This window comes from Syngnathus typhle, linkage group LG10, assembly GCF_033458585.1.
Source record: "Syngnathus typhle isolate RoL2023-S1 ecotype Sweden linkage group LG10, RoL_Styp_1.0, whole genome shotgun sequence".
NCBI lineage: Eukaryota > Metazoa > Chordata > Actinopteri > Syngnathiformes > Syngnathidae > Syngnathus > Syngnathus typhle.
This window is the reverse complement of record NC_083747.1, coordinates 7,781,134-7,803,256: the sequence shown is the minus strand read 5'-3', so window position 1 is coordinate 7,803,256 and position 22,123 is coordinate 7,781,134. Positions and strand designations below refer to the sequence as shown.

The following is a 22,123-nucleotide window of genomic DNA, read 5'->3' as shown; positions in this document are numbered from 1 at the left end:
CGCACCAAAGTATGGTCTTGGCTGCAAATGAATATCTGAAGCCGAAACTATTTGGTATGCAGCGCCTGGATAAACAGGGAGCAAAGTGCAAAAATGGTTCTTGATCATTAAAAATATTTAGAGTCAGACTCGACAGGTTAACCATAAGATCCAGTTCTTGTCATACAGTTCATAGTTTGAAGTAAAATTTCAAAGATTTCTAAATGTGTTAAAAGGTTGCTGCTGTTGAATTTGAACAAAAAGAGTGAAACATTCTCAACTTCTTCTTGATGACTTGCGTCAAGGTGCCGAGTGAGATGGAGATGAAACTTAGCCTAAGAAAGTTGGTTCAAAATCTAAACCACTCCTTTTTCCCCATCACGCTTTGAATCATGCCACTTTAAATGTAACACAGTCAATTTATGGATTTTTGCTCAAGAGTTTAATGGCGCCAATAGATTTGCCAATACTCTGGTCACATTGAACCAATGAAATTTCAAAACACATCATAGTGAAAGGCGGCTCGGTGGACCACTGGTTAGCACGTCTGCCCCACAGTTCAGAGGTTGCACGTCCGATTCCACTTCCAGCCCTCCCTGTGTGGAATTTGCAATGTTCTCCCTGTGCCTGCGTGGGTTTTCTCCGGGTACTCCGGTTTAAAAGTTAAAGTTCTTTAACTTGACCCCGATTTCCTCACTCATCCCGAAAACATGTTTGATAGGGCGATTGAGCACTCCAAATTGCTCATAGGTGCGCGTGCAAATGGTTGTTCATCTCTGTGTGCCCTGAGATCAGAACCGGTTGCCGTTCAGGGTGTCCCCCGCCGACTGCCCGATGACTGCTGGGATAGGCTCCAGCGCCCCCGCGACCCCCATGGGGACAAGCGCCACTGATAATGGATGGATGGATGGATCATAGTGAACAAATAAAATGTGCTCTCATTTACGTAACTTCATGGGAGGCTTGGATGACAAAATCTTTTACGGAAACAAGCATGACTTTGAGCAAAACCACGTTTCGGAACGGGTACCTTTTTGAAACAAACCTACTGGCCCCTTTTATTCAACACAACTCTCGTTGAACTCCGAAAGGCTTGTACTGCTGTTGGATGAAGAGAACTCACCGAATTCCTACTGTTTAACTAGCCGTGTTGGGCAATAAAGCGTTTACTACTGTTTAAGGTAATTAAATTTTTAAAATAAACACACACACATATACGCATTTGGTTTTATGGGAGATTTAGCTGTTGGATCACAAAATGAAATAAATGCAAATAATAAGCTATTTTTTGCAGCAACATCAGTTTCAATTTGAGTCATTTGATGGCTTTGTGAACATCCATTAAATTTACGTTCGACAAGGTAACACTGTGTACCCATGAATGTAGGGTAAAAGCACAACTTGTCTTTTAAGCAGTGTACAAATGGAAGATTATTTTTAACGACACGGAGCAATATTACTAGCCAAGTAAAAGTAGGCCGAACACAATTGAGTCATTGATGAGAGTGGAAGTACATTGCAGATTCTGGCTGAAGTGCTTTGTACAACCCCTATACTGGACTTTCAATGAGTGCATACACAGTGCTTGTATTTGTGGGCTTCCAAGTAAAAGATTTTTTTTTTTTTCTGGTTATTAAATTAAATTACATTTCCCTGGTTGGTATTACTCGCTCTCGTATTTTTTGATCAAAAAAGGTGCAGGAAATGGTGAGTTTTATAAACGTTGTATTGTTGATACACTTCACTCTTCTGCCGATTCTAATTAAAAGTACAATTCATGTGCTGCAACACATTCACTGGCTTTTTGTGTGCGTGTATGTGTGTTGATGAGTTTATTCAGGTTTTCTGCTTTTTTACCTGCATCCCATCATCATTACCAGCAGGTGCTGTACCCAGTTTTGTCTGTGCAAGGCTGATAAAACCTAGTAAGATTATAGTCAGTGGGGCAGAAACCAAATGCTGCCTCTGGGTTTTGAAACATGTGTGATGTAACTGTGCTGTGACTCTTAGGGGGGGTGACCAGCTCAGTATCATCATACTGACAAAAGCTAAGCAAATGGAAAAAGCATTTTTGTATTTGCAAATGTGCCAAAATATTTTTTCCAGAACAGCTTCAACCATATATATATATATATATATATATATATATATATATATATATATATATATATATATATATATATATATATATATATATATATATATATATATATATATATATATATATATATATATATATATATATATATATATATATATATATATATATTTCACCCAACTTAGTCACAGTTTGCTGCTAAAAAATTAAATTAAAAAAAAAAGACAAAAAATGTTAAGAGAGATTTTTAAAAATAAAATAAAATTAGCAGCAAACTGTGACTCTAAGTTGTGTGAAATAATGACATCCAGGTCAATTCCTCAAGTATAACTGCAGCAGTGTACTCAGTACTGCTGATGAAAGTAAATATTGAAGTGTAAATTTGCTCACAGCTCAGGTTTCAATATTCACCGCAAACGGTATCTTTAGTAAGCACGCTATGAGAGCAATGAGAACAATGATGATGGGTCATGAAGGGCTTTGAGTAGCTATCCTTTTCCACGAATATTGCCCGATGACAATCGGTCACCGATCAAAGCACATCTAATACATATCAAAAAGTAGAAACAAACAATTGGGCAGTGGTAAAATAGCAAAAAGTGCCAGACTGTTCATAAGCTTGCAACCTTTTAGTAGTTCCGTGCTGTTCTTTGAATTATACAGTTCTTGTTGGAAGAAAAAGCAGAAAATCATAAAAGAGGGCATAAAAATACTGATGTAAAACATAAACTCTGATAGAAGCAGGCGGGCAGACCGAAAATGTCATTTCGACAATTCCCTCCATTCCCCTCGGCCGTATAAATGGGGATTTGCTGAAGAAATCACAGACAAATGAGGAACCTCCGACAAAATAGATCTGCATGCAATAGAAGGCTTCATATTCACTTCCATCTCACACACACGCGCACACACGCATACACACACACTCGTGCATACTCGCAAGCCAGACAGTGTTTATGAAGTGCAGCCTCAGTGAGTCCATCAAGTCTAATGATTCCCTCCTGGTTGCTTCTGTCAGCATCGTCTCCCTCCTCGCCTGCATCGCTCCATCACTCCCCTCCTCCCTCCCTGCATTAGCCCCCTCTCCCTTCCATTTTCACATCCCTCCTTTCCCTGGCTGAAGTTTTTTTGCATTCATGTCTACTGTGCCAGACAGGCTCTTTTTCTCGCTTTTTTCTTTAATTTCATTTACTCCCTTCCTTGCCTTCTCTTCCTTTCCTTTCCTCACCCACGTTGTTCTATCCTTCGCCGCTCGCCTTCAACCCATCCGACATCTCCCTTCATCCTGTTAGTCATTCCTCTCCCCTTTTCTCTTTTTTCCCCTGTCTGTTACATCCCAAATTGTAGCATCATCTTCCTAGGCAAATTGACAGCTTTGCCTGCATTAAAACCATATTGGAAATAGCAGGTATCTTTATGACACATTTTTCAAATATGTTGTGTTTACAGTGACAGCAGACAAGCTTTTGCCACATGTAGATCTTGATTAAAAAAAAAAACATGTAGATTAGCTGGATTAGTGATTCCCAAGAAGGGTATCGTGACACACTGTGTGCTGTTAGATCTCTTTATGGGTGCTGTGGGAAATGATGGAGAGTTTCACTTAATTTGAGCTGAAATGACTATTAATTATAAATACATCTTCATTCATCTATCAATGATGCCAGACATGTCTAGTGACAGCCAGAACAATTAATTCCAATTAAATAAACTCGTGCATCCACCCGTCATTGCTTTCAGTGAGTATATCACCTTTCTTTCATTAAACAGATCTGCATGGCAAAAAAGGTAAACCCATTTATATTTTAAATTATTCACTATATTTAGAGATTTTGCAGTGATTATTATTCCACATGGACTATCACTGCAGATTTATGCAAATGTGGGCCAGGAGTGAGCGTGAAAGAAAAATAATGCGTATTAGTTTAGGATCATTTAACACTTTAGTATCATTTAGTAAAGCCTACCACTGCTCGTTAGAACAACTTGTAATTTGTAATAGATTGTTAGTAAAGAGGGACTATAAACAAGGCCACATATGCACTTTCAATCACTTTATTGAACAAACGGTTTCTTCTTTAAACACTAGCACATGTCAATGGTCTCAACTGACCCTGTCACGGAACACCAGAGAGGCTAACACGCACACACACACACACACCATTCAACAAATATTCAAGTGTTTAACATTAGAAGCGTGGCCCCAATAGAAGAAAAATAATATGTGCACCTCACATGCATATATTATTGGTATTCTGCAACCTCTGCGATAAACGAGTGAACTGTAAACTTGCACTGTTAGTGTAAGATCTTTCTCTTGCACACTCTGGAGGCTGTACAAAGGTCTGGTGAACGTTTGAGATCTGCTGGTAACGAAGGGTGATGACTGTTCCCGGGCAACTCGGCTGTTCGTGTCGACGGGAGGTGCGAGACGTGGCCCCTATACTGTACGCCCACAGCCCAACCATTCCTACTGCATTATAATGACGCCTGAATTTGGACATTATATCGTATTAATTAGTGGAACATAAAGGCTCAGCGCCAGTCAACTTTTTCTTCACCTGTGCGGAGCATTCACACCTGCTAATCCAGGCTTGCAACACCTGCAACTCCTATGACTGGAGTTGAAGTGCCAATCATAAACAATCCAGTCAAAATAATGGGCTGTGAGTTGGAGGTTATTCTGTATTTGTTCATATTTGTACCATGCACATTGTGTTGCTAGGCAACCTGATCAACATGAACTCTCTTTGCATCAGTTCCCAAGCATTCAGTCATGAGCATCGTATATGGATTATATTACCCGTATTGGATTCCATCCATCCATCCGTCCATCCATCCGTCCGCCCGTCCGTCCGTCCGTCCATCCATCCATCCATCCATCCATCCATCCGTCGGTCCATCCATCCATCCATCCATCCATCCAGCATACAGCAAAAAAGTGTGTCTCAACTCAATTTGTGAAGGTTAAAAAAGTGAGATCAAATCACTGCAGCTATCCCACCAGCAGACTTTTTGGGCTGTTTTTCAATTTACAGTTAATGAGAAGTTCAGCTACCGCTCTCTGTTCTGTTGTTAGTCTTTCTCCTCTTCAATCTCACAGCATCTTTAATACCTTTGCCGTTCAGCCTGTCTGAGCCACGGTGGCTCATTTGTATAAATAGCTTACCACCGCGTGTGTGTGTTTGTGACTGCCCTTGTGTCCGCGTGCGCGTAAGGCAGTTTGTCAGTGTGTACATGTTGCTTTGCCTACTGAAAAATAACTACGCGACAATTGGGAAAAAAACAATAAAATACAAATAAAAAATATTTAGAAACACACAAAGTTAACTGCAACAACATCTTATGTTTAGAATGCTCAAAGTAACTCTAATTACTATGATGGAAATTGCCAAACATCATGCATGAGCTCTCGCGGTTTGTTTGAAATGGAATTATTTCTGGATTGCTGCGCATCAGTACAAAGACTCTAGCTTGTCTGAAGAAATTTCACAGTAAACAAAGATTTTCAAAATTGTAGTTCCTAAGCCATTGGCTGCAGTGCTGTGCCACCACTAAAGTCCTTTTCACACTGCATTCAGCTATTTATTCTGTATGGAGTTGGGAGAATGGAGCGTTGCTGGATGGCATGGAGTAGCACGGCGCAGCAAGAGGACTTGTGCTGTGATGGCAAAGTGCCTAAATATGGCGGCTCAATAAAAGTTAGGAAATACTGATCTATATTTTTACCATCAAAAAGAAAAAGCCTGCACTTGAGAGAGAATTGGCGGAAAAGGGACAAAGTACAGTGACGTCACTCTCCAGCCCCTTCCTCCATAAAATAATTTGCAACATTCTTGGAGCACAATATCCCACAAGGCCAACTGTGTTCCTTCACGTCTTTGTTTTGTCCTCTATCTAAAATCCCCGCTGCACATTTCACGTAAGACAAGTTTTGTTGGTCCCTTATCACCTTGCTAATGTTGTCATTGTCAAAATCAAGGTTACTGTATATACTGGTATAAAATAAATTGCAAATGTGTTTTTTGTTGAGTCCACCGCAAAAGTCCGTGTACAGTGATGCTGACCAACTTAAATCAACCTTTGCCTTTGAAATGAATTTTTAAAATGGCCTAAAAAGACCCGTCCCTCAACAATACCCGTAAGTGTTTTTAACAAGAAAAGTAGCATGCAAGAGTAAAATAATTAATAGTATTGATATATTAGTATTGAGTATTCTCTATTTTGCTGCGCTACTCATTTTCAAATATACAGTGTTTGCATGTAAATATTTATTTTGGAAAGGCAAAGATTTACAGTTTTGTTAAAGAAACAATGTGTATTATGTATTTTCTTGGCGTAAACCAACCGTGAGTGGTAAAAAAGCTTGAAGCAAGCACAATGGCCTCTTTTTGAAAGATTCTTCAAGATCTTCCGTTGGGTTTGCGTGTTCTCCCCATTCCTGCGTGGGGTTTTTTGCACCTACTCCGGCTTCCTCCCACATTTCAAAAACACGCATGTTAGGTTTATTGGTGACGCAAAATTTCCCCAAGGTGTGAATGTGAGTGTGAATGCTTGTGTGTGCTCTGTGACCGGCTGCTGTTCCAGGGTGTGCTGGGCCAATTTCGTAAAGTCTGCTGGGAGAGCCTTCAGCTCACCAGCAGCCCTAATGAAAATGTATGGATAAATGATATAGGTTAAAACACCAAAGAATTCACTGCACATATTTATGAATGAATGCTTTTACCCTGTCCAGTGGCAGAGGCAGTTTTTGGGACTCCTTTGTTATCACGAGGCTCAATTCAATAAGATTGTGCATTACAACTGGGAACATTCGGTCTCCTTTTTTCATCTGTTTGCAACAAATTGCCCATCAATTCACTGTGTGTGTGTGCGTGTGTGTGTGCGTGCGTTTGTGCATGCGTGCGTGTAAATGCATGCTCCTGTTTATGTGCGCATGTGTGTTGCATCAGTGGCATCATTCCGTTCGTGTTTAGTCGGAGGAATTTATTTCCTTCCAGACAGTTAGACTGTTCTCTGGAGAGCGGGTCATTCTGTTTGACTCTGCTGCCTGTCTGAACTTTAAGAACATATATTTCCCTCCACTCCCCAGACACTTGCCTTGACTCTTCTCAGTCTGATTTTTGTGATTGTTGTATAACAAGAAGAGCAGGTCTGGTCAGAAAATTATTAACAGTATAATAGCCAAAGAATTGACTGAGCCTTTATTTGTTAGAATTAAACCTCCGCTGTGTAACGTGACATTTTCAACATCCTATTTGTGAAGGCCATATTACAATGTAAAACACTATAGGGGTCATTGCCTGCCATTCCCACAGGAGACACATACTATATGCTATACTTTTATTCTATTCTGGTTGCGTTGATTCATAAATATACATGAAACCAGTCCGTGATGCAATAAAGTTGTACGGTTGGCCATGTAAATCTTTTGCAGCTCATCGGAAATCCCGTCTTTTAGTAGAATAGTAGGCTAATTTTTCCCATTTTTAACTTTTCTCTCTTTGTATTGCTCCGTTGTCCTCTGTCATTGCAGCTATTGAAACCTTCAAACTGTGTGCCTTTCCATACCAGTGATGATACATAGCCTGATGAATCTCCTTCAAATATGTCAACTCAGCTGGCAGACAGCGTGAGACAGGCAGGAGTGTGATAAATGACGCCTGACGCTCATCTTTGTTTGATTTTACTGCAATTTTTCTTTTCTTTTTCTTTGCCTCATTTCACATTTTCAAACCATTTTGACTTTGCCGGTGATTGATACATTTGCTCGTTTTTCCAAATGATTATATGCATGAATGTCATCACAAGTCAATTCAGTTAATTGTTTACTGTAGTAAAACAGCTTCAATAGAATCAATTAAATTAAGTGAGTCGAGTGTCATCTTGACACAACTCTTGTTTTGGGGAATTATTGTATAAATGTCTTGTAAATAGTGCAGACTTTTTATTCTCCAGTACAAGAAACAAATCATTGTTGATACGTGTTTATATTGACATTCTTGTCAAATTTAAGGCCCACTCCAATTCTTTGGGGGGGGGTTTCCAAGAGAATTTTTTTGCACTACCAAGAACCTATGTATTAAGACTTTCCATATCTGTAGCAATCAATAACTTGTGCTAGAATCAAGTTCCAGAATAAATGAGCCGAGAGTGAGGAGGTGCAATGTTTTGCTTAAGGGCAACTTGATAGCAAAGTAGCATTGTACTAAAAGCAAGTGTGGGAGTTTCTACATTTTCTTCTTGTTTGCAAAAGGCTTTAAAGCACTGATCAGCCTGTCCTAAGTCAACTCCTTAACCACGATTCAAACGCAATCTGCAGACTTGCTAATCGCGACTCTATTGTGCTGCCTGCATCACAGACAGATATAGAAAAAGGAGTCAGAAAATGCATTTTAATTAGTCGTTGAAAAGATGCTAATCTGCATCCTGACTTTGTCAAGGTGCCCTTAGCAATGCTGGAAGGGGGGATTCATTTTATCCACTGAGTAACTTTAAAAAGTCCTTGCTTTGTGTTCCTGTCAAACAAAGCAGCTAAATCTTTACTAAGGTGCGAGACGCTAGATGCTGGGCCCACCCTTAATAAGCCTCCGTGAACTGCACGCTGGCCACTGGCCAAGATCGTCAACCTGAAGTACAGTACAGATGGGACTAATGAAGTAGAGTAAAGTGGATCTCTCATTAATCATCAGTGGTGTTATCTTCGTCCATCTGTGTGTGAAAAAGTGTCTTTCCTTAAGTGATCTACGAGCACATTACCAAAAGCTTCTGAGGACTTAGTGATGTACTTAAAGTCATTAATTGGAGCTATTTGGTGAAAACTATCATTCAAGTAACTCATCTACAGGAAACGTCTCACCTAACAAGTAAAACTAGTAATTGAACTGAAAGTAAGAGGTCATGCATGCCTACGTGCCACAGACAACGTTCTTGTTGTTTATAACATACAGAAGAACTGTCAAACTCATTTCTGCTGCGGACCGCATCCTCGTCGTAGGTTCCTTCAAAGGGCCATTATGAATTTAGGAATAATTGTTTTGGAAATAAGAGACTAGTAGAAACTGTTGAAATATTTTTAAATGATGAATGGTAATAAATATTGCCAGCAATATATATATATATATTTTTTAAAGTAAACAATTTGTAATTTTAGTATTGACACATGAAGTTGATGCACATTTTATCTTTGCGGGCCACATAAAATGATGTGGTGGGCCGTATCCGGCCCCCGGGCCTTCGGTTTGACACCCATGACAACAGCTTTAATGGCACATTGGCTGTATTCTGTGCCAATAAAGCTGCTGGGCACCTTGACAGCAGTCACGATGCAGACTGGCATCTTTTGAAAAACTGCTATTTCTTCAACAGCACTCTGGTGGGATTTCAACTATGAAATTTGCTTGGACCCCCAGGTGCCTGGTCAAATAATTGACTTTTAGGTATTTTTAGGTACCAGGATTTTTTCTTTACCGCATTTCCACCCGTCCCCTGTAGGGAACTCGTCATTAAGCTTTATTGAAATTTTTCGAAATATTTTTTGAGTTTCTACACTTGGTCCCGCCACCCCAAGGAAAAAATATCTGCCTGTGACTCAAATGCTTCCCAAGCCCCAAGTACTTCCAGATGAGTGTTGCAGTGAGATGCTATGCCACGAGCAGCATCTTTAGCATATTGCTGTCTACAACCTGGCAGAAGTAGAACAGAAAGATGCTCCATGAGGGTGTAGAAAATATTTTGTGTTATATAACTGTGTTGCTTTGCTTCCCTTGGCAATATTACAAAAATAAGGGTTTTAATTCACTCACACATGATACTTTGAGCTCATGATGGACATATAGTGAATTCTAAGTTTCAGTATGATTTGTTACATCTATCTAGTTGCGCACAAAAGTTGATTTTACATTGTGCATTCTTAAACCTTGAAAGCAACATTTGACAAACGTATTGTGCATTGAACCTAGTGATGGCCCTCATCAGTGTTCTTGTCTGAATGTTTATATCAGCAGCAAACAAATGGAAACTCACCCAGACACTGCTGTGTCCATATTTACCTTTTAGTAGAAACAAACTTGAACGTCATTTATAACACTTTTGAGTTGTTGAGTGAAGCAATTGATTTTCCTCAACCCACCACTAGTAGCCATGAGTCAGACAAAGTACAAACAAATGGGGGTTGCATATTGAAACGATTATTTTCCGGGCAGAACTCTCGACACCGAAAGAGCATCTCACTTGTTTCCTTGCTGTGCAATTATATTCATGGCATGCTTGCCATTTCAGCCGGATAAACCTCATGCCACTTTGTGCTTCTCTCTCTCTCGCTCTCTCATACACACAAAGGTATCATATTAAGTTTTTCAAACTTCCAAAACAATGCAAAGTTTTAATCAAATAAAAATTGCCTTTTAAATGTGAGGAAGGGGCAAGATTTTCATCATTTATTTCTAGGTGATATTTTGTGGTATATAACACGGATTACATACCGCTTAAATCGTTCTTTCCTTTTGGTCTCATTAATAATTATCTGTAAGCTTACATCTTTTTTCTTTCAACTTAATTTCTTAAGATGTCTAGATTTGAAGAAATATTTGCAGTGTAGTCATTTCAAATAAGTGATATGACTGACTTTAATGTTTGCCAGTGCTTAACAACTCACTCATGGGTTTTATTAAGCACTAAAGAACATACCCCCCCCCCCCCCTTTTATTTTCCATCAACGATTTCACCTCCCTGTGGCCTCCAACCCAGGTTAAATTGTTATTCCGTACTGATAAACCAACCATCGGCATTGACCATGCATAGGTTATTTGGAATGTAAGAAGATTAATTACAATAAATAAAGGCCAAACAAGGACACAAATAAAATAGTGTTCAGTTTGAATCTGAGATGGCAGGTGCACTGTATGTGCAAAAGCTTAAAGGATCCAAACTTTGCAAAGAGACGTAATGTCCTCAGATGACCGGAGCGCACACACAAACATGTCCACCCTGAGGTCAAATTCCATAATCACAAGCTGGATTTGGATTGCTTGTCATGTCAGCTGGCTGCCCTCAGCACAGCTGGATTCACACACACACACACGGAATAGCTACAGTATGTAAATTGTAGTTGGAGCTGTAGTATTTTGTCCTTAGATGACCTTTGACATAATGAACTGACTTCTATGGGAGTCTGGTGGGGAAACATGTTTTGAGCACTGACGACATTTCATTGGAATTTTTTCAGATAACATAAACATTTTTTAATGGATATAATAAATCATATTCACCAGTGATGCTTATTATTTATAAACAAAATCCATCCTCATTTGCTAGCTGTTGCAGCTTTAGGAGTAGCAGATAAATTCTTGTACACATTGAAACAACAAAGCCAACTACTATGCAGTGTTGGCTGACCTACAGTATCCTCAAAAAGTTTTGTTTTTCTTGAAAAGATTGCCTTGAATGAACTCGCAATAACATTCATCCTCTGTTTTGAGCTGCTTCAATCAACCAATCCGAGGCTGGTAAGGTGCTGAGGTCATTCTGAGCCATTGCAAAGGCACTGAGTGTTGAATTTAAAATCTGATTGGCTCAAAGAAATAGTCATGCTGTGACTGAAAGCTGTGACGCCAAGACACACAAAGAAGCTAATGTATAATACGATTCATCTAAGTTCTAATGGTCATTGTCTCTGATGTTTGGCCAGCGGCCCTGACTGCACGCCACTGATATCATCCCTCTTGTTTTCTTATAAGCTAACGTTCCAAATGACCACGACTCAGCTTTACAAGGTTTGAGCGTGTTCCTTTGCTGTCCCATTTGTCTGAGCACAGGCTGTCATGTGTAACTGTGTTGTGATAAGGCCTGATAAAAGCAGGAAAGCAGAGCAGAGATGTGTCAAGCTCTTCCAAACCACAGACAGGGCGTGTGTTTGTTTATCTTCTGTCTGCTTTTGACGCCAACATGGTCCCTCCTTCCCGTATTCTCCCATCTTGTTACTGCTTCTTTTCTCTTTCAAACCCACGCTGCTCATTCTATGTCTGATTTCCGCCCCCATCGCATCTATCCGCTTCATAATCATGGGAGGGGTTTTCATGTTTATTATGTGGTTGCTTTTGCAAGTTTCTTTTTTGGGGGGGTGCCGTTTGTAAGCCTTTTCTTCCTCAACAACCTCTACTACTTTGATACTTTGGTTTTATCCTGATTTTCTTCCGCTCTTTTTTTCACTTGAATGCTCTCAGGAGCATCGCCAATTGAACTGCAGTTTCCCCTCTGTCATTCACTGATCCCCCAAACCCACAAAAAAGCTCCTTCGGTTTTGCGGTATTTAATTTCTTTCCAGGATCCAAAAGAGCGGTACTTAGCACTTTTGAAATGTAAATAAAGTTTTGTTTTTTCAGCAGCTGTAGCCTCCTCCGCTAGCCCTGTTTATCAGGCCGACTTCAAAGTGCCACATGGTGCTCTATCTCTCCCCTGTTCTGTGAAATAGGGTCACGGGCGGCGCTTGGCTTTCAGAGAAACTTTTTTCCTTTCATGTAAGAACCTTGTGGGTGAGGGGAACTAAAAGGGGCCATGCCAGGCAGCCACCCACCTCCCATACAATTGGCGACACACACTCACACACTTGTGGATCGTCGTCTGCTCTGTATGTCAAAGGGCTGTGAGTGGGAGGTTATGGATGATAGTTATTTTGGTGGCAGCAGTTAGTCTAGGATGGGATGTTTTCATTTCACCTGTTGTTTCACTGAGATTTTCCCTCTTTTCTCTCATTGTCCTCTCCAGCTGTAATGGTGCCAGTGTGAGCGTTTCAGACTGCACCAACAGGACAAATGACAGAGGAAAGACAGTGAGAGCCAAATTGCACAAGTTGGAGAAGGACAAGGCCGCACGTTGATTAGACCGTGACACAGGCCGAGAAGACGGAGGCAGACGCACGCTAGGAGAATCTGCTGGAAATGGATGAGATGCTTGTCTGCAGACAGACAGATTAAAAGGTGTGCCAAAAATTTATGCTATTGCCCATGACTGCCAGCCTCGGAGGATGGACTGCAGTTCAGCCACGTCATACTCTCAAACATCCTTAACCTTCATTCACCCTCGTTGGCTAAGACTCCAGACTCAAATTGCTGGCTCCAACCCAGGAAAAGACTTCATCGCACTCATCCGCACACTACCCTCTTTAACAGTTACTTTGTGACTTCTTGACAGAGCGGTAGCACCGACCCTCAAAGGCAACCCGACCGTCACGCCACTGCTGTTCAGCTTGCAACACAAGAATTGCGAGTGCAATTTGTTTCCATGCTGATGACGAAAGATGGCTGCGAGTCTGGTCGGAGATGCACCTTCCTCTCGTCCGCCCATTCTTGCCCCAGTGGCGTCGGGTCTGACCGGTTAAGGTTGGCCTGTTGGCCATCGCAGCATTGGCGGCAGCTGTCAGAGTGCTGGAAGGAGCACTATGCAGGAAACTGACTCGCCAGACACAAACGCATTCAAAGGTAAACACTGATTATATCCTTATTAGGTGTGTCTGTGTGTGCTGAGTGCGTGCGTGTGTGTTAGACTGAGATTGTTGCATTGTTGTAAACAATACGTCCTGAAACGAAGGACACAATGTACCCCACATGACTCCGATTTGTTCTTTTTTGCAGTGTATTTGACTTAGTTCAATGGTTCATACTTCTCAAGAAAACTGCTGTAGCAGCAGTTTTATCGGCCCCGGGCAACATTGAAAATCGAAAAATACGTTTCCTGAAACTGTTTGATGTCTCACATCACACGGACCAAAACACAAGCACACACCTCTAGGAAGTGTGTAAGTGTACGTCTTACATGCTGCTGTGATTTACTGACAAGATTCTACTTTTCTGTTCTATTGCTAATTAGTATTGCTATATTAATAATGGACAGAAATATAGGCAAAAACATATTTCTTCCCGCAAGCACTGCTGTATGACTGCGTCTTTATGAGCGTCGTATAAATCACGTGTTGACTCTTTATTCTCAACAGTAAAATGTGCAAATGATGTTTTCATTTATATCGAGACATGTAGGATGTTTGCTCAGTAATTTGCAGTTGGCATCTCATATTGTGATGAATTGTTGACACAGTAGTTGGAGGAACAGAAAGCATCATTATGAAGTAAAATACTAACCCCTCATCTATATAACAGTAGGCAACAGGCATCCCTCATGAGTGAGGTACACCCTTGACAGGTTGCTAGCCGATGCAAAAACATATACTGACCAGGGGTTTCAAACTCTTTTTTTTCGCGGGCCGCATTGTAGTCATAGCTTCTTTCAGAGGGCCGTTATGTATATATGTATACAAATAAATGTATGAGCACCTCATATTATATACAGTAAAAGCTACAAAACAAACTGACAAATAACTCGTTTTCAAATTAGACGAGTAAAAACTGGTCAGATATTAAAAAAAAAAAAAGAAAAGATATTAAAAGTGAAGACAATTTGAAGTTCTAGTAACGACACGGATTTGATGCACAAGCTGTCTTCGCGGGCCACATAATATCATGTGGCGGGCCGTATCTGGCCCCCGGGCCTTGGGTTTGACACCTGTGGTATAGACAAACAAGCATGCACGTTCACAAAATTTAAGAGGGAAACTACAGTAATTACAGTATGGTACTGCAGAGACCCAAATATGTTCACACAATCAATTCAAGTAAATCTTCTAGATTGAATCTACTTTGACTATTTTAACAGGCCAATTTACCAGTAAATAATTTCATGCACCTTACTGTCACTACAAGTGTGGCAACTACAATGAATATGGAAGAATCTTCTTTGTTTTTCAGGGCACGTGTTGCATAATGCATTAGCTTTGCACACTTGCATGCGTGCGTGTGTTTGTGTGTTAGTCTGGTGTGACCAGTTTCTACAAAGGTCCTGAGGGGTCGAGGGAAAGTCATCATTGCCAGTAAACACAAGCACTGAGATTCAGGTGTAGGCAGACAGCAGTGGTCAATAGCAACAAGGTTAAAATGGGATTTTGTTTACCGTGTGTAGTTCACGTGAGGTAAAATAAATTTACACACCATGTCTAGACTCTGAATCAGTCCATTGCTGTCTGTGTTTATGTCTGCTTCTATAGATTTCAATCCATGCTGATTCCCTATAGTGCTACAAGTTTAACTTTAGGGGGCGGGTAAAAAAAAAAAAAAAAAAGCAGAAGACCTATGTTTAAATGTTAACAAGCTGTCCCGAGGGTTGTTTCCTGAGCTACAGATGGCACAGAAAGCATTATACTACATGCTTCAAATGGCACAATTCTGATTTTTCTCCATAGTGAAACAGTTCCAATATGCTTCATCACATATATGGGGTTATTTCATGTGTTCAGTGAATGTAAACACAGTGCTATCTAAAATATGTCACTTGAAAACACCTGTTAATACGCAGAAATCCAGAATCAAAGTCTTCATTGTTGAGACGGTTGATCATCAAACAGGAATTTGCAGTGGAGCGTCCACATTCAGACAAAGAAGTTACCATGAATGAGATAACTCAAATTCCAAGCAGAATTGACTCTGGCGGTTTCCAAGTTCTTTGTCTGGAGTTACTGAGCGTTTTGGTGCCACGATCAATAGAAGCAAGATGTTGGTTTTATTGTGATGCTGCTACTTCATTTTGTTCCATTTCCATTCAGTGTTGCCAGAGATGCTTTAAAAACATATTTACTTTACTGTTTACTATAGTCTGGCTGGACGGATGGACGGACGGACAGACGGATGGACGGATGTATATTTCGTCTTTTTAACAGTTAATATTGCTTAATAATACTAACTGGCTAGCATAATGTGCATTGTGATCAATATGTTCAATACTGTTAAGTCACCTTTATTGTTCTACCTTGACACACAAGTGTCTGATAGAAGACTGAATTTAAAAACAAAATCTGAGCTGGGACTAAATTTGTCAAGACACATAATATTTTAAACAAAATAACATATGGCCTTTAATATTCTGGTCTTTTTCTCAAATTTGAGCTCAGACCTGGAAATGGATCCTGGATCTTTTATTTTGGTCATTGACTATCCAAGTAAAAGTGGGCTGTTTTATTGGATCATCGAGCAGGCACCCAATTACTCACAAAGCGCATTTTGATTCATGTTTCTTGTAAATTCATGCCTAATATGTTCCATAAGATTCATTTTTTTCTAGGTCAAGCCAAAAGTAGATATACACTTTGTCAATTAACCAACACCATTGGCAATTTATTGTGTAAGGGATCAATAGGATCATGCACTGCAATCTGGATGTCCAAGGAGAGGAGAATGAGGAGAATGAGATGAGACCCTCTTTTACATTTGTACACATTCAAATAAAGTGCGAAAAGTGCTCCTTCAGTAGCTACCAAGAACATCTTGAATCATTGACCATCAATGGAAATTCTGTTAGGAAATGCAGGAACAAATGATTCATGAACAACCAGAGTGATTGGCGTTTCAAGTTCATGATCTACTTTTACCACAAATTTCATATTCAACATCTTTCCTAGATTATTCAATCTTTAAGGAACTCATATTTGTGTGTAGTCACTTTTTTGCATGATATGTTTTTTTTTCAGTATAAAATCTAACTGAATTATTTGACATTTTTGGGTCTTTATCGATATAGTTCGTGTGATTCCTTATTGAAGTCAATCTAAATTGTAATTATGTGTTCTGTGCAGTCAAAGCATAGTGTTCCGATTAATGTTTAGTTTGTGGAATAGGAATTAAAGAGCTAAAATCCATCTCAGTTTTTATCCAGCTCAGGGGGCTGCTATTTTGCTTGCGGTCGACTGAAAAGGACATCACAGTCAACATGTCTCAAGTCATAACCAATAACAGCTGACCTGCTTCGCTTATATTCCAAAAACGCAATCTTAATCAAAATGCCATGATACATACTCTAAAACATATTGTAAAGCAACATTTGGAATTGACTTTCCTTTTAAACAAAAAGCAGCAGTGTTACAATTTTCCCCGTGTCTTCTGGATTTACAAAATGACTAAAGCTTGCCATATATTACAAAAAAACTGTCAAATCTGTCAAACCACAACATTCGGTGAAAAAAAAAACACTAGCGTCAACACTCTGATTGTAAGTACATTTTAGAGTAAGACTCCTACTTCTTCATCATTTTAGCTCTCATACTTTAAAATGTCCAACTTAGCTGTAGTCAGTCACAGAGTGTTTCCTGCTGTCATCTTCAATTTGAGTCCTGGTTTTCTCGCTTGGATACAATCTTCCTCTCCATCTCTGGTCACCTTTCTCTGCCCATCTCAATTTATCTTAAACTGTCTATCATCTCCTCCCCCCTCTCACCGTCCACCTCTTGTGGTGTGGTCTTCCACCAAAGTCAATCCATATTGAGCTGTCTCCATGTGGAGCCCTTGCCCATCCATTAAGTGACTGACAGGTTGGGGTTATTAGAGGAGGAGCTGCCGCTGCCTGCCCGCTCTTGGGCCCGAGGCTTCAAACACATTATATGTACCGCTCTTCCTGTCAACACAGCGGTGAACTTCTTCATTTTTCACCTCTAACAAGCTTGGCATGTAGTATTGATTCTGGAGATTGATTTTGAAGATCTACTGTATGTTTGACTGAGTTGCAAGTATTCCACCAAAATTACATTACGGGCTATGCATGCAGCAAGGAGATTATAGTTTCTGTTTTACTGCAGTACTTTATTGAATTTGGCAAAATGATAAGATGACAAACAACGAAGACACTGAAAAGAACCCCTGGAGCTGAATGATTAAGAACAGTTCCCTAAATCAAGACATCCATTAACCTACATTTGGTTTATCTCTCCGCTGAAATCTTGCCTGTAAGAATAACAACATACTATCACGATCAAAGAATCACTATAGGGAAACAAATTCTTCAAGTGTGTCATGGGGCATCAGCAAAATGTTGGTATCCTGACACTATTGAACACGGACGGCTAATTCATATTAGCCAGTCCTTGTTGGGAGTCCCAAATCATCATCTGGACAAATCCATCATGCAGGGTATAAGAATGTTGCTAAATTATGAAATAATCACGATTGGTCAGAAAGAAACGTTCACTCCGGTCAAGAGGCGGCATACCTGAACTGCTCGCCAGTTTGTCACACCTGACGTCACTTGCAACGCTGAAGGGATAAACTCACATTTGAACCTTTTAAAATGAACCGTTGCTGTACTTTTCCCCTAAAGCAAAATGAGCTCTTCTAGGATGATAATATTTCTTTATTATGAGGTTGCACAGCATCCCAACATAATTGAAAGCAAAGTATTTGTTGGTAGGCATTCCGAAAATGACATAATTTCAAACTGTTTTCTGCTTTCTTTTTTTTTTTTTTTCATGGCCCAGGCGCATATTTTTCTGTGCAAGCTTGCATAACCAGTCTTGATTTGTTTAGCTGAGCAGGCAGCCAGACTGCCTATCTCCTCTGATTCAGTTGGTGATAGCAGTTACTCAGTTGAAGATGTTATTTTGGATCTGCCTGTCGGCGTTGCCTTCGTGCTGAGATGCACTGCTCGGATGGCACCATAGTGTGTGGGTGTGTGAACATGTGTTGTTTTGGTACATACTTAATGTGTGGAATGGAATAATATTCATGCCATTTTGGGCGTATACAGCTTTTAAGCTGACAACGGGAAAACTGAAGACGGTTGACACTCACTAGTGAGAATTAACCTCTTGATTATCAGACACCATAAGTTTTAGCACACCCAGTGTCAATATGATCAAATGTTCTAACTGTGCTATTTCAGGATTCATGAATTTACCAAAACAATTCTTTTGCATGTCTTTGTGTACAGTAGCTTTTTTATGTTTTACCTCAAAAATGTATAAAGTGAGAAAGCAATTCCACTGTGTTCATGGTTTGACTGGCCAAATGTACTCTTATGCCAAATATGGTCCGCAGGAAGGAGACACATTTTCAAGGTCTTCCTGCTGTTTTGTCACTAGCTGGCTTTCTTCCACTATAGGTGTCATTTGCCCTGAGTCAGCACAACTCTGTCATGTTTAATTATCCTGGTAGCACAACGAAATACAAAGAAAAAGGAGAAGGTGGCCAATGGAGATAAAGATAGGGACTGCAGGGTCAAAAAAATAGGATAAAATTGAGGATTCCAAGCACGGAGGGTGGAGGACTGAGGGGAAGCAGGCTTAAAAAGAAAGCCATGAAGCAGGAGAACAGTAGTTTGGAGGGATGCTCATTGATGCAACTGCAACACATTTAATACCTTAGTGGCCTGCAAAAGCTGATGCATGTCTTTTTATCAAAGACTCGGTCAGCGGATAGAAAGCAAGCAGGTGAAATTGTCCATTGTTTACACTCCTTATCCTCATTTGAATCGCAGGCCACACACAAATAGAATAAAAGAATCAGACACACTGAGGACAAATTTATGAAGCTTACATGCAAGTCTCTGGAATGTGGAAGGAAGTCAATGTGCTAAGCATTACGATGCCGCCCATCAATTTGTTGTGATTGTTTTGGATGATGGCATAATGTAATTGGGGACTACCGCTAGTTCTCATGTTGCTTGACTAAAACATTTCTCTTGCTGATGTTTGTGCTTTCTTTCAGCCTTTTCTAAACTGAAAATGACTTTTTTTTTTAAGAAAAAAAAGAAAAAATATAGAATTTCTTCCTCTTAAATACATGTCAGTTTAAATACACAGGCTGCATGAGTCCGCTCTTGCAAAACCCAAAAATGAGATTATTTTCTTGTTTGAATAATAAATGGAGTCAGCCATTTTACTCAATTTTGCTCTCCACAGTTGATGATTAAAGCAAACGGTCATAGTTTGGGAGCTCTAAACAGATTTGGCTGTTGGAACTAGTTTGACGATTTCACACTTGACACATTTCTGTCTGTAGCAGACCAATCACTCCATTTTTTTTTTTAAACACTTAAACGATTCCGGGACACGGAGATGCCAAAGCCCATCCTAGATGACTTTGGGTACATCCTGTATAGAATGACAACTGAGGCAGACGTTCCAGCCTATCTTGACACAGCAATTCATATTGTACTTAAGCACATTTGACACCTAAATTCCAGTTCCTTTGCCTAGTGTGACATTACATTAAAAATCTTACATTAAGATAACGTTTTTAGCTATTTACAGCACACTGATTCAAACTGATGAGATCATCAAGCATTTGCCTGCACTTGACATGTTCCTGACTTCTGTAAATGTGTTTTTCCAACTTGGCTGCATTGAGGATCAATTTGTGTGATGTGTCATATGCATCTCGACGTAAAATGATCTAAACGTGAGAGTGAGTTCTGCAGAAAAAGGGCCCTGTTTCTCATTTACTCATCATACTCAGACATGAAAACAGATGCATTCCAAACAAATGCCCAAGGACACCATAATGGCCACACATAAAGGCGCACATTGCTAAAATGAGCATCCGCCTCCAGTCTGTTAAGTGGTGGAGGCAACACTCCATGCAGCCACACACACACACACACGCGTACTTGTCAGTGTGCCATTCATGTCACACTTTTTTGTCTCAGTCTGCAAGTCTTTATCCTCTGTGGGATCAAGTCTTGTCTTGTCCAAGAGCACTGCGGGAATTCTGAGGAAAAGGAAATGGCTACAAAAAAGTCTTTATCTCATCATTTCTGATCTTTAATGGGAAGTGTTATTTCAACAAAGAACGAGTGGACCTGTAATCATCTTGTGATGTTTTAATTGAGAGGTCAAAGAAATTGGACTTGATTGTGACAGTAATTCCTTCGTCTGTCTTCCTCTCATGTTCCACTCTCCTCATTTTCCTCTGCCCTCTCTCACATTGTCACATTCTTCTTCCGCTCAGCACTCACATTCTTTTCAATCATGCAGATTAAAGAGGCCGCTTTAATGTCATTATGCTTGCTGCCGGTATACATACAGCCAATGCAATGCAGTTGCATCTAACCAGAAGATTGATATAGGAATATTAACACCAGAGTGGATATATAATTATGAGATATTCATAAGAACTACATTATATGGTCATCATACAGTGTATGTTATATAGTGTGTGAATATAATCAACTTAACATTTGTGTAAGATAGTATGTGAATATAATCATCATACATAACAGTTGGTTATAAATGTGTGAAAAGCATTGTTAGCATTGGCATGGGGGGGGGGGGCGGCGACAGGAAATTGCAGATAAGCAGCAATGTGAGGTGAAGAGACAATGAGGAAATTATGAAACATTAAAGAAAAACTGCAGGTTAGGGGGGCAAAGTAATGCTAATAATAATAATTCATAATAATTCATAAATACCTCCAGTATTCCAATAAAATAAGTTTCCTAATTTACTTGTATTATTTTCTATTTAAAAAACGGAAAACACACAACTTTTTTCTATTAATTATACTGTTTGTATGTGTAATCATGCTATTTTAATGGTCCTTCCACATGAGATTAAATTAAGATATACGCAGCTACAATAAAATTCACACTCCTGTGCCTAAGATCTTAAAATTCTCTCCATAAACATAATGAACAGAACAGGTGACAAAGGGCAGCCTTGGCGTGTGTCTGTGTACCCATAAAATGTTTTTGTTTTTTTTATTCTTTCAGTCATCTAGCAACATACACTCAAACTACATACTATTCCTTGTAAGCGTGGCCTAAATATGACAGACTGTGGTTGGACATATTTTCAATTTTATCCACGCTGTGGTTCGGCCATTCCTGTAATATCCCTCCGGATTAGTTTGGAATTACATGTGTGGTTTGGATATTTGTCATGCTGATAAACAAGCTTCAAATTCCTAGTAGACATCCATCCTTAACACAGGCTGCCTTTATATTAATTGAATTATTATTTTAATGTGTTAATTGAACTTACTTGTGTCTTCAGCTATATACTTAATCTAAAATTAATATGTTTTTAAATTTAATCAGATCCCCCCCCCCCCATATTGTCACGTTAATTGTGCAAATCCTTCTGAAATTCATCCTAAACCTCCCAATGAAATGCAGATTTATTGCCTGCTTTTATGATTTGGCACAATGACCTTTAAAGTAGTTTTTATCGTACGGTATCCT

At 39.7% G+C, this 22,123-nt stretch overlaps 1 protein-coding gene across 2 annotated transcripts in view; it reads left to right on the top strand.

The window, feature by feature from the left end:
* The window catches only part of LOC133161371 (low-density lipoprotein receptor class A domain-containing protein 4-like), a 95,804-nt gene that overhangs the window by 16,468 nt on the left and 57,213 nt on the right, over positions 1-22,123 (top strand). For both annotated transcript variants that reach the window (XM_061289816.1, XM_061289817.1), the window contains 2 exons: positions 12,842-13,053; positions 13,268-13,554. In XM_061289816.1, the coding sequence (XP_061145800.1) occupies positions 13,515-13,554 (40 nt within the window). In that variant the 5' untranslated portion in view covers positions 12,842-13,053; positions 13,268-13,514. The remainder of the gene's footprint in view (positions 1-12,841; positions 13,054-13,267; positions 13,555-22,123) is intronic.